The 13,418-nt window shown below is 44.5% G+C and overlaps 1 protein-coding gene across 13 annotated transcripts in view; it reads left to right on the top strand.

Moving 5' to 3' along the window:
• Sytl2 (synaptotagmin like 2) overlaps window positions 1-13,418 on the top strand; it is a 110,574-nt gene that overhangs the window by 35,539 nt on the left and 61,617 nt on the right. For all 13 annotated transcript variants that reach the window (XM_052762125.1, XM_052762123.1, XM_052762124.1 and 10 more), the window contains exon 2: window positions 10,051-10,513. In XM_052762125.1, the coding sequence (XP_052618085.1) occupies window positions 10,413-10,513 (101 nt within the window). In that variant the 5' untranslated portion in view covers window positions 10,051-10,412. The remainder of the gene's footprint in view (window positions 1-10,050; window positions 10,514-13,418) is intronic.

The raw sequence follows: 13,418 nt of genomic DNA, 5'->3' as shown, positions 1-13,418 counted from the left end.
TGAGTTCCTCCTGAGGATTTGTTTTGTGGCGAATGTTTCCTAGTTTTTCCAGCTTCTAGAGGTGGTGTCCCTGACTTCTTCCTCCAATTTCATCACACACCATTCCAACTGTCTTCTTCCGGGTATCACCGCCTCTCCTCTGGTTTTTCTTCACATAAAGACCCCATGGTCATCTTGGCTCTACCTAGATGATAGAGCATAGATGTTCTCCCTACGGCAAGACCCTTGATGCTATTTGCAAAGTTCTTTTTTTGCTATATAAGGCAACATATTTACCATTTCTTCGAAATAGCATGTGGAGATATTTGAAAGATTGCCATTCTGCCTACTGCAGTTACCAAATACACATATGGACAGGAAAAATTTTTATATGCCTTGTGTAATCCAGCTTGATGTGTGTGTGTGTGTGTGTGTGTGTGTGTGTGTGTGTGTGTGTGTGTGAATTGACTTGATTTTCCTCTCTATCCTCTTTCCCTTTGTCCTTCAATTATGCAATAAATGAGGTACCAGCTATGTGTCAAGCCCATGCTAGGCACTGGGGACACGGTAATGCCAAGGCCTCTGCATGCTACCGAAAAAATAAAATCAGAGTAGAATCAGAGTGGAGAAATTAGTATAGAACCAGAGACCAAGATATCACACTTTTGACTTATAGTATGCTAGAATGGGGGTCAAAACCTAAACGGGAGGATTGAGAATTTTTGGCATTTTAAGAGTGGAATCCTCTCACCAACTTCTCTCTTACCAGTACTTCAAATTTAGAAGACTTTTTAAAGTTCTCTTCAAAGACCTCAGTGGTGGGGTCTGCATAAGTACGCCCATAGAAACCAGTAATTTACTCCCTAAAATGGGGTGGGAGGGTGGGGGAAGGGAAGAGAGTCTCCTGAGGTAAGAGGAAAAGCAGTGGCAGTCATGCTCCAGCCTCAAGGCAACGTGGGAATGGGGAGAGCTAGGAAAACGCTGGAGCCTTCTTGTGAAGGGCTGTTTACGAGGCCTCGCTATGCCCATTCTGTTTGACTTACAGCCAAATGTCAGCATCATGATAACCCTGTCCAGTATGTTTGGCTACCCTTGAAATACAGACCAGGAAACTAACCTGGAGTCCTTAAGGGTGTCTTGGAAGACTCATAAGAGGTCTTCCAAGAAGACCTAAAAGCCAGTATAGTATGTTCAACTATATCACAGCAGCCCTTTAAGTCAGGAGCATAGAGAATGATCACAGCAGACACTGGATTTCAAAAACATCTGTTTCGAAAGTGAAGAGGACGAAGGAAGACTCTGCACATTCTAGGAACCGGTGTGTCTTTGATGGGATGGTTCATGGAATGAGCAGAGATGTGAGTGGGTATGAGACTAGGGTGAGGAGCCTGAGGTGATCTAGGGTATGGTAGCTTTTGAGACAAGGATGGTAAGTGTGGCTGCTGTACTGGCCGCATCTTTAGTACCTCCTTAAAATCTGTGTCCTGGCTGCATCACTCTTATGGAGACATTCATTCTCGGGGTACTGGTGCACGATGCTGGACTGGGTGGCGTTGCTTCACGTTCTGTGCCCTGGGATCCTTGTTTGCTTCATTCCTACATACTGGATTTGAGCAGGGTTTAGATGGGGGAGAAGACCAATTAGTTCAGCGGTCTCATCTCATGCTCTACATTACAGTCACCTGGAACCTGTAACAGAAGTCTCCCAGGGCTCCCACCTCTGACCTGTTACATGAGAATCACTTGGGGTGGGTAGCAGCAGGCAAGGAGGAGGTGAAGAAACCTGAGCAGATTTCCTTTGAATACTTTAAAATTAGTATGCAGAGTGAGCGGCTCACTGTTGCAATTTTGTATTATGTGTCTTATTGTACTTTGTTCTGATTTATCTGTCTCTCCATTGCCCACTTCCATTTCTCCTGAATATTCTTGGTAGTTCCTTGCCTTCCCCTAAATAGGAGAGCTGGGAATTTTTTAAAGTTTTTCAGGTGATGCAGTGGCAAGCTTTGGGAACCCCAAGTGAATACATCTGGAGAGAGTCCCCCCCCCTAAGCCTGGCTGGGAATGTGCGTAACTCTACCCAAATGAGGCTTTTTAAGTCTAAGCTAACGAAAGCTCCAGTTGAGTTCACTTTATGTTTCTGGGTTAATTCCAGTCTAGTTAATGAATCAGCTGGCTCCTCCACTCCCTCCCTTTAACTATGAAACCTTGAGAATAATTAAATCTAGAATTTGTCTGTAATTCCTGCTTGCTATCAGTGTGTGGGTTTCAGGAATACGGTGAAATGCAGGCCAGCTCATCTAATAATCTGTATTTCTGCTGAGACGGGATATGCCCTGTAGGAAAGGAGTTTTCTTTGAGTGGCCTGGCTCTAATGCCGGGCAGCTGTGCGACCTGAAGCACTTGTCTAACTCCTCTCTGTCTCAGTTTTCGTGTCTGCACAAAGACCTAGTGAAGACTCCGCAGCTGTGACTGTGGGGGTGGGCGTGGGTATTCACTCTTGCCACAGCTGGAAAACAACTGGCTTGTAAAGGAATGTGTTCAACCTTTAGTGATTGCTGAACTCTTAGCCAGTCATCAGCCATTTCTGACCTACTGGGGATTTTTTTTGTTTGTTTGTTTGTTTTTTGTTTTTCGAGACAGAGTTTCTCTGTGTAGCTTTGCACCTTTTCTGGAACTCACTTTGTAGACAGAGATCCTCCTGTCTCTGCCTCCTGAGTGCTGGGATTAAAGGCATGTGCCACTACTGCCCGGCTGCTGGGGACCTTTTATAGTGGTCAGACAGACACATCATGTGGGGGGACATCTTAGAAAATGCACATGTCTGGACATCAGCAACTGCTGTCGGGTCTGATGATCTGAGCTTGGTCCTTAGGATCCACCTGGTGGAGGGAGAGAACTGACTCCCCCAGGTTGTCTTCTGACCTCTACATGTGTGCCTTGGCATGCTCATATCCATCTACACACACACACACACACACACACACACACACGCACGCACGCACGCACGCATGCACGCATGCACGCACGCACGCACAAAGAGGGGGGAGGGTGTAGCATGAATCTTAAATGGTCTTATTAATGAAACCAAACGCGGAGCCAGATGTTGGGGTGAATACTGGAAGATCAGAGAAGCAGAATAAGCCACAGCCAACCTCACCTCACCAATTCCTCAGCTGATCTTGTTTCCTCAAACTGAAAGCTTCTGAGTCCTCATCCAAATGGATCTCAGCTGAACTGCTGCTAAAAGCCAAAAGCTTAACAAGACTCTAGTTTCTGGTCCTCATGCACTATATACCTTTCTGCTTCCTGCCATCACTTCCTGGGATTAAAGGCGTGTGTCACCATGCCTGGCTGTTTCCAGTGTGGCTTTGAACTCACAGAGATCCAAATGGATCTCTGCCTCCGGAATGGTAGGATGAAAGGCGTGTGCTACCACTGCCTACACCTATGTTTAATATAGTGCTGTTCTGTTCTCTGACCCCCAGATAAGTTTATTGGGGTGGGTGCACAATATGTCAACCACTGGAGGGAGGGAGGGAGGGAGAGTTTAAAATATATAAACCCTGTCAACTGTGTGACTGAACTGGAAATGTTGGGAAGGGCAGCAGTCGCCGAATCCAAAAGTGATGCTGAGGATTGAGCTCTAAAGTATAAACTGCTCACTGGAAAGCTCTCCAGATAAAACCCAAACAAGTACCCCAACCAATGGATGCACAAATCTCAACACAGAGACAGAAGAAGCATGAAAAGACAAGCCACGTGGCTCCTCTAAAAGATCATTGCTCCCTCACAACAGAATTTAAAGATACAAAAGTGGGTAAAATGCCAGATGCAGACTCTAGAAGTTTATGTATGAAAATGGCCCAGAGGTTACAAACAGATCGATGAACAAGTTAAGGAAATGATTAATATCCAGGACCTGCAGAGGAAAGCCAGAGACAGATGAGAAGGGCACCAGTATGGATGTGAAAGGGACCATGAGATAAATGTGGTTCCAGGGGGCAAGGTGAAATGGAGCCGGCGTGTAGAACTGACCAGCTGGCTCCACCTTGGTGCAATGGTGTTAGCTTTCATGCCTGGTTGCCCATGCCTGTGGTGGAGGATATTCAAGAGAGGCCTTTCTGCTGGTGAGGGAGACATGGAAGGATCCTGATTGTTCTCACTCCACCCTCAGCATCTCCTGCGGCACCTGTGGGTTATTCCATGCACCCTTCAATGCCACTGTGATTTAGAAAGGCTATGAGACGTTTAGCTCTGTGTGCAATGGGGCTTGTAAGTATTACTACCAGGAATGAGAGATCATTGGTCAGAGCTTTTCTTATTTTTATTATATTTTTGGTTAAGTACCATTCTCTCCAACTCAGACATATTTGTTTTGGCTCTTTTTCTATCATCCAGTGTATTTTTCCCTTCTTTTTAGATTTGATCCTTGATGTCATGGGACTGTCAGAACAATTTGCTTTTCTTCTGAATGACTCATCATGTGAGAGTCACTGCAGACATGAGTTTTCATCCCTTTATCGGGGCTTGAGGCCTTTTTGATACATCAACAGCTTTGCAGGAAAGCAAAGGATGGGTTCTGGCTCCCTTCTTGTGGCAGAGCATGCTGGGAAAGAGATTCTTTAATTAACCCGAGTTTAATCAGCAAGGTGATTGAGGTGTTTAGTCAGCAAGGTGATTGAGGTTGAGGCTGCAAACCCAGATTTCCTCTTTGCTATCAGCAAAAGCACGTGCTGCTATGGTCTAGTTTCCTCCCTCCGGTTCTGTTTTTAGACACTTGACGGGAGGAGCATTCCCTTTTGTAGGTGAGCCATGGCAGGGGTGACACACAGCAAATGTCAATCAAACAGAGCACAGTCAAAGCTCTCCTGTTTCCCTTCTGTGTCGCTGTTCCTAGGACTTCACATATGCCCTAGTTTGGTTTCTGCCGCTGTCAACAAACCAACTTGAGGAAGAAAAGATGTATTTGGTTGAGACATCCTGGTCACAATTCATCATCGAGGGAAGTCAGAGCGGGAACTGAAGCAGGGCAGAAGCCTAGAGATAGAAGTTGATGCAGAGACCATGGAAGAGTGCTGCATATTGGCTTGCTTCACATGAGTTGTTCAGCTTCTCTCTCTGTCTCTGTCTCTGTCTCTGTGTGTGTGTGTGTGTGTGTGTGTGTGTGTGTGTGTGTGTGTTTGTGTGTTTGAGTGATATGGCATGGTTCATAGTGGCCTGGGCCTTCCCACATAAATAATTCATTAAGGAAATGACACTGTAGACTTGCCCACAGGTCATTCTAATGGAGGCAAGTTGTCAGTTGAGGTTTCCTGCCTCCCAGGGGACTTCAGTTTGTGTCAAGTTGACAAAACCAACCATCACACTATGTGTCATCTGTAGTGTCCTACGTTCTCACCAGCACTTTTTGTTTTTTTTTTTTTTTTTTTTTTTTTGTTTTTTTTTGTTTTTTTTTGTTTTTTTCGAGACAGGGTTTCTCTGTGTAGCTTTGCGCCTCTCCTGGAACTCACTTGGTAGCCCAGGCTGGCCTCGAACTCACAGAGATCCGCCTGGCTCTGCCTCCCGAGTGCTGGGATTAAAGGCGTGCGCCACCACCGCCCGGCTCACCAGCACTTTTTAATAATGTCCCTAAAGAAAAGAATGCACTCACTCATCCTCATGGGATTCTTAGATTCTTCTCTAAGGCAAGAGTCTAAGAGAAGCCATGTGATGTTCAAACCCGGTACAAGATCTGGAGCTAGAACGCAGTGGGTAATGTGGATTTGAGTTCTTACTCCTGGGTCCTAAAGCTGGGTTTATGGGAAGTAGATGCTCTGCGCCCCCCCCCCCCACCCCCCCCTTCTTTAATTTCTACCAATATTTTCATCCCTATTTGAGTGGCAGTTGCTGCGGACATAAAACTCTCAGAAACCCAAACCGTACCTCTAAATCAGTGGGTGGCAAATGAGTGGACCCGAGTTTGAGACGGGCTGATTGATGTCTGTTGCGATAGTCTGAGTCAGATGCTAACAGAACACAGCGGAGGGACTCCAACCTGGCCTAGAGCAGTTAGAAAAGGAGACAAGCACAGTAAGGAGCGTGTAAATTAGGAACCAGAAGGCAAGACTAGCCTATGCAAAGACCCAGTGACCAAAGGAACTCTAAGTGCTCGGCATGACTGGTTCTGAAGGGAAAGAGCTTGAGGAAGAAAGAGGTGTGAGTTCCCAGGCCATATTAAGGACTTTTAGCTTCAGTTATTGGACCATGAAAAGACAGCAAAGGGTTTTCAGCTTAGCATATGTTTCGTTTGGATCTGAGTTATAGAACGATCACTTGGCAGCATGCCAAAGATGGGTGGGAGGCTGAACACACAGGAAACTTTCTACTTGCCGCTGCGATACTTCTGTGACTCATGTGAATCAGTGATCCCTGTGAATACAGGAATGTTTTTTGGCTTCCCCTCCTTCATAAATATTATTATCCCCTTCTAGAGGGAGAGGGTGGTAAGAGTGCCAGGCCCTTCAGGGGATATAACATCTTCTTATAGCCACGAGGCCGCGATTCCTTTATGCTTTGAGAAGAGAATGATGGTCTACAGACAGAAGAACTTTATTTTGCCACCTCATTTTAAGGAGTCTGTGTTGAAGTGGGTACTGAATAAGATGCCAACAACAAGGTGGGCTATCACGTCAAAACAATTGGTAAATGCCAATCTCACTTGATGGCAAAAAGCCTTCTTTGGTCTCAGTCTCTTTGTCAAAACACAGGACCCACCTTAGCATCGTTCTGTGGAGAAGCAGAGTGAGTACCAGGCATGTCTGAGGCACTTAGGAAACATTCACACCCTTCTCTCTTTACCTGCCTCTCCTTAACGCTGCTCCATCTCAGACTGAGAGCCAGAACCTTACAGTCCTTCCAATACCCAGTGCAGTCTGGACCACTTCCTCTCTGACCTGCTCTTCCTGTTATCCTGGCTCACTCTGTGGTACCCAGCCCTAGACAATTTGTGGTTTTCACTCCCACCTCAGGGTGCTCTGATATCAGCATGGCACATCTCTTCATCTTTCTCAAGTTTTTGTTCAAATGTCATGTCAGTGAGGCCTACCCTAACCAAATCCCCCTTCTCTCACATGGTTACTCAACTTCCTCTTCCGCTTTTTTCTTCTGTAGCACTTGTTACCTTCCAACATGATACATAGTTTGATTATTTAGACTGTGAAGTTTAGAAAGAATTGGTTGCATTATTTAATGTGACCAGTCTCTTGCTTGTCACATGTAAGGTCTACACAGCAGGAAACACTTCCTCCCTTGCCCTTTGCTGCCCCTCTAGTGTGTAGAAGTATACAGGGCTCTCTATTGGCTGAGTGAGGGAATGAAAGAAACACTCATTTAGCTCCTAGCTAAATGCCGTCTGAAGTCGTGGGAGCAGGTAAGGATGTGCTCTGGGGCAGCCTCTAACAGTCTGCTGAATAGGGACCCCTGACTACCCACCTAGGAGGAGAGGGTTCCAGCCCTGCACTGCACTGGGAAATGAGAAAATTACCCTCCGCCTTGCTGACAGCCTGCCATAGGAGGAGCTTTTATTTTGGTTTTTACTTTGACCCTTAGACATCAGTACACACAAGTACCGGTTAGCTTGCCTTTTTTTCCTTGGAGGTGTGGAAACCAACATTGTGCCTTCGGCAGCCCTCCCCATCACTACTGTGAGACGACTGAAAGTGTTCTCTCGTCCTGTCCCAACTCCTTGACCATAGAAGCAATCTCTTACTCCACCGCGTGGCAGTGCAGGGAAGGTCTCACTGTGGGTGCAGTTCTAAGTGAGTGGTCTAGATCCATCTCCTTGCCGACCTTGGGGATCTGAGGAAGTTGCTGGGTGTAAAAGAAGAGAAGAACAGAGATGACTATGTCTTGGTAATGGTGTGTGTTGAAACTGATTGACTGATTTGTTCATATATTTAGTCACATCCAGAGATTCAGTAAAATAGAGGGGTCTGAGAGCAATTATAGTAGGGCATCTCTCTTCCAATAACATATAACACTCACTATTGTAATTATATACAGATAAAGGAAATAAATATCCATATGCATTCATGAAATATATATTCACACATGTATATATACACATATTCATATATATATATGTATACACACAACACATACATACACACACACACACACATATATAAATGGCAAAGGAGGAAGCTTTGTATCAGCTAGGCTTTGCTGCAAATGTGAAACTTTAGTGGTTTCTAACAATAAGCATTTGTTTCTCTCTTTTGTAGCTGTGGGTCAGCCAGAGTGATCCTGAATCAGGTGGGTCAGGTTCAAGTCTGTTACAGGGAGGGCATGAAAAGTTGAGAACAATAATTTAATGTATTCTAGGTTTTACTGCTGGCTATGGAAGTTAGTAAAGGCTTCATGGAGGTGGTAACTTTGATCTGCCTTGAAGAATGAGCAGATTCCAAGGCAGACAGGCAGGTTAGAGCCTATGCCAGTACATGAAGTTTTTAAAAAGAAACTATTGAAATAATGTATTCACATATATGTGTGTGTGTGTGTGTGTGTGTGTGTGTGTGTGTGTAGTTACTGTGGCAAGATAAAAGAGCTACAGGAAAATGAAACAAAGTCATCAGTTTCTGTTTATGAAGCTCACATTTCATATCACAAAGACAAATGGAAAACAGACAACCAAGCAAAATCTTTGTGTTTGTGAGTGAACATTTATTTTCTCTTTTAAAAATGTTTATTAAAATTGTTTTCATACAATATATTTTTATTATATTCTTCTCCTCTCCTTAGCCTCACAGATTTTCCCAACCTCCCTTATCACCCGACTGCATGTTCTCTCTTTATCAAAAAAAACAACAAAAAATGAAAATCAAAACAAATTACAAAAAGAAAATCAATAAGAAAAAAATACAAAAACAAACAAAAAAGTTGGAGTCAGTTTTGACCAAGCACAATCTTATTTGGCAACAAAAGTCTGGGCTCCAAAGGGAGACCAGGATGTATTTTCAGTGGCTGGTTTTGGTACAGGGTGCAAGATATATTCTTTTTATAGTCACTGCTTTATTTAATCATTACAGTCTGCGAAGGACATCCTAATGCTGAGTATAAAGGAGCAGGTAAGACCTCGGGTGGAGTAACTTGATTAATGGCTTATAGCTAGCAAGCCAGTGGCTTATGGTAGCTGCCCAGCAGTTCTGTTTTGCAAGGTACCTATAAACTCCACTCACTTGTGTACACATTTTTTTCTTCTTAAATGGGGCTGCTTTAAGAATTGCTTAAGCACATGGCTTTGAGAGTCTGTTCCACATAGGCAGCTCTAGACTTGTTAAAAGGACCCATAATCGAGTAAATCATCTCTAAGGTTTTGCCTCATGGCATTCTTCAAATTTCACCCTCTTATTTCACCCATTTTTAGGATACTTCTAGTAAAATAGGCTTCTTACCTGTCTTGTGACTCAAAGGTGCTGACTTGGCATGGGGGTGTTTTGGAACTCTATCTCTTTCTTCCTTTCCCCCAGTTTATATGTGCATATCATTAAGTGTTCAGAAATGAAGAAAGACAAGCTTGGCAGGTTCCTGCAGGCCAAGTCCCTCCAGTGAAGGCTGGAGGTGCAGCTGAGCCAACAGTAACTACAGCATGTGCTAGATCTGCCCAGGGTGAGTTCTGCTGCATTACAGAATACAGATCCATGCCAGCGAAATGCTCCCACCTGCAGAGGCGAGCACTTAGAATCTCTATTTTCTGTTTTTTCCCCCATAATTCCCTGACACCTGCAGTTGCTTCTTCCTGGGCCTGTTGAACTCCAGCATCACTTTTTAGGCAGGAATTTCTAGAGAGAGAGCCTCCACTGCTCAGGTGGGTTGTTAAACACTGACAGGCATCTTTGTGTGCTCCACCTCTGTGATCTAGAACTGGGTGGAAGCATATCTTTGACACATTGACCTTGAGCTCAGGAAGCTGGCAGAACTGGTTTCCTCCGCTCAAAAACCATCACCTCTGGTCATTTTAAAATGTACCACTGAGCAGTGCTTAAAGACAGGGACTTCTCATTGACTGGTGTTTGTTGTCTCCTGATCCTCCAGGTCAGGGATGCACCAAGGTGACTGTCTCTCAAGATGGTGATGATCGTGGAGAGTCTATGTCTAAGGCTGGTCCAGAGAGGGTACACTCAAGGAATGTTGCGGAAGGCACACGAAAGGAATGAAGCTTCTTCCTGAGACCTAGTCATCATCCCACAGACTGCTACTACCTCCAGGGACCTTACTTTTAGGATTTTGATGTCATCTGCCTAAAACTTTTGTGGAGCCCAGACAAGACTTTTTACTACCAAATAAGATATTTCGTTTTTGTATCCTGTAACCATCCTGGTTATCTTTTTAGCTGTTTTCCCCTGAGAATCCCAGGCCACGTTTGTTACTACTGTTCTTTTTGTGTACACTTCAAAATGATTGACTTAAGCTTCCTGACAGAGGAGGAGCAAGATGCCATTTTAAAGGTTCTGCAGCGGGATGCAGCCCTGAAGAGGGCTGAAGAGGAGAGAGTCAGGTAAGAGGCCAGCAGAGAACTTGGGTATGAGGGAAGGGAGAGGCGGTCCACAGAAAATGGGGCTGTTTTCTTTTCAGTCATAACTGGTAATTTGTCTTGCAGCCTAAACTTACGCATTCCAATTTTAGATTAACTTCCTGGACAGAACTTCTTCCTCCTGATGTTACTTTCTCTCTTTCTTTCCTTTTGTTTGTTTGGTTTCATTTGGTTTGGTTTTTGGTTTTTGAGACAGGGTTTTTCTCTGTGTAGCTTTGAAGCCTGTCCTGGAACGTGCTCTGTAGATCAGACTGGCCTCCAACTCATAGAGATCCTCCTGCCTCTACCTCCTGAGTGCTGGGATTAAAGGCATGTGCCACTCCCCCCAGCTCCTGATGCTTGTTAATTTACCTGCTGTACTCCTGCCGGAAATAGGGTCTGGATTAAAAACTTTGGCCAGGCATGTGGCGTGGACCTGTAGTTCAAGCTGCTCAGGAGAGTGAGATGGGACCATTTAAGCTCACAGTTTGTGATCAGTGTGGGCAATACAGTGACATCCTACCTCCCCAAACAGAAACATACCCAGAGATGCTTTTGACTCTGTTTAAAATGAGGCACAGAACCAGGCATGATGGCTTATGTCTGTTCTGTAGTCCTAGAATATGGGAGTCTGAGTCAGGAGGATTGCCTGGAGTTCAGTGCTAGCCTAGGTTATTATATAAAACCCTATCTCTTAAAAAACAAAACAAAACAAAACCAAAAAGCAAATAACCAACAGAAAAAGGTGCTGGAGGGATAGTTCAGTCATTCAAGTGTTTGCCGCCTAAGCATAATGACCTGCCAGGCATGACCACATGTGTTTCTAGTTCATTGCTGGGAAGACAGAAACCGAGGACCTTTGAGACTTACTGGCTAGCCAGTATAGCTGAATGAGTGGGTTCCAGCTTCAGTGAGAGACTCTGTATGAAAAAAATGTAAGATGGAGAGCAATTGAGGATGAATATGTATTGTCAATCTCTGGTCTCCACATGTTCCTGTGTGCATGCGTGCGTGCGTGTGCGCGCGCATATACACACACACGTTCAATACTGCACATGAAAAATAAAGAAAAATTTAAAAAACAGAAAAGGAAAAGAAATGTAGCTGGTAGTTTTGTGTGTGTGTGTGTGTGTGTGTGTGTGTGTGTGTGTGTGTGTGTGTGTGTGTGAGAGAGAGAGAGAGAGAGAGAGAGAGAGAGAGAGAGAGAGAGAGAGAGATTTGAGATTGAGACAGTGTTGCTGTATAATCCAATCTGGCCTCAGACTCAGGATCTTTTTGATAAAGAATTGTGACCTAAGTTAAATTTTAATTTTTTTTTTTTGAGACAGGGTTTCTCTGTGTAGCTTTGTACCTTTCCTGGATCTCGCTCTGTAGACCAGGCTGGCCTCGAACTCACAAAGATCTGCCTGGCTCTGCCTCCCAAGTGCTGGGATTAAAGGCGTGTGCCATAAGAGATGGCTCAGCCGTTAAAGGCTAGGCTCACAACCAAAAATAAATTTTAATTTTTAAAGTTTAAAAAAATAAGAAAAGTAGTTCATATTTCTAAATACTTCCAGAATTGCTATAATTGGTTTTAAGAGCAAAATTAAAAGTGCTCTTCAAACAGGTCAACTTTCCATTTGACTTGGGTCCTTCAAAGAAAAGTGCCAATTTGACCTACGATCCCTTTGGAATATAACCCAAATGTTCCCCGTCAACATTCCTACCACTTCCACTCATCTCCACAGTAGAAAGAACACAGAGCATGCTGCTGAGTGACTGGACTTAATTGTTCACTGTCCCTTCTAGGGTCTGGGTCCTGCCACCTACTTACTGTCTCTGTGTTTTGAAAGCAGCAAAAGAGTTCTTGAAAGCAAATTAGCGGTATTGGCTTAATGGTCCCAATCCCAGATTTCCAGAAGGAAAAATAAGCCATGCTCTTATTTCCTGGAATACCCGGGCTACAAATGATGGATTTGTTTGTATTGACTCTCACTAATAAAACAGGAATGCTTTATTAAAAAAGCTCAATTCAAGCACTACAACGTGTCCGATCATTGCTACCGAGGACAGTAAATGAACGGTGCTTGGCAAGTTACAAAGGGATTAAGATGCTCATTATTTCTCTTGATCTTGCTCTCTTTTGTGCAGTTGAGCAATGGAGCAGGATATGATGACCCCAGTTGATTACATGTGGAAATTTACTATGTGAGAGTGGGTGATCTACCCAACTAGTAGGTGTCACAAGTGAGAGTCAAATCCTGATCTCTACTGACTTTTTCTGTCTCTGAGACATACCAGTGGAGGAGGGGGTGTCAGTCATGATACCAGGCTGACATGGAGCTGTGATCATGAGAATGGGATCATGCTCTCTCCCATGTCACCTGCAAATGTAGAGGACTGATACCAATTCAGCCGCCAGAACTTTGCAGCAGCATTAATGCTCCACCCACTTGCAGTTTACAAACCTTTTGCTAAACTTTATCCTCTTGTGGTTCTTGTCACAGCCCTGAGCCTTGGCAAGGCTAGGACTGTACCGTCCACTTAGGGGCAAGGAACCACTGGGCCACAGCCTCTGAGGTAGTGCTCTGTGTCCTTCAGGAGATTCTCCTTGAGTCTGTTGTTTTGGGAGGGCCTGGCAGGATTCTGAGGGTTCCTGGCACGCTGTTTTATTGCTGTTGTAAATACATGATAGAAAGAAGCCTAGAGGTGGCAAAAAGTCTTGTGTCAGGCCGAGCTACTAACACTTCTTGGGCATCTTTCTAACTAGGCACCAAGAATCTCTTGTGGACTTGATCACAGGTGGGACCAGGCCCTTAGGACTAGTGCCAATGTGCCCTGGAAAGGGCAGACGGTCACAGGACTGTGGATCCTACTGAAAGAGCCTCATTTGATGTGTCCCAAGAATGTG

Source organism: Peromyscus californicus, unplaced genomic scaffold, assembly GCF_007827085.1.
Source record: "Peromyscus californicus insignis strain IS unplaced genomic scaffold, ASM782708v3 Scaffold_4__1_contigs__length_199733344, whole genome shotgun sequence".
Lineage (NCBI taxonomy): Eukaryota > Metazoa > Chordata > Mammalia > Rodentia > Cricetidae > Peromyscus > Peromyscus californicus.
This window is presented reverse-complemented; position numbering and strand designations above follow the sequence as displayed.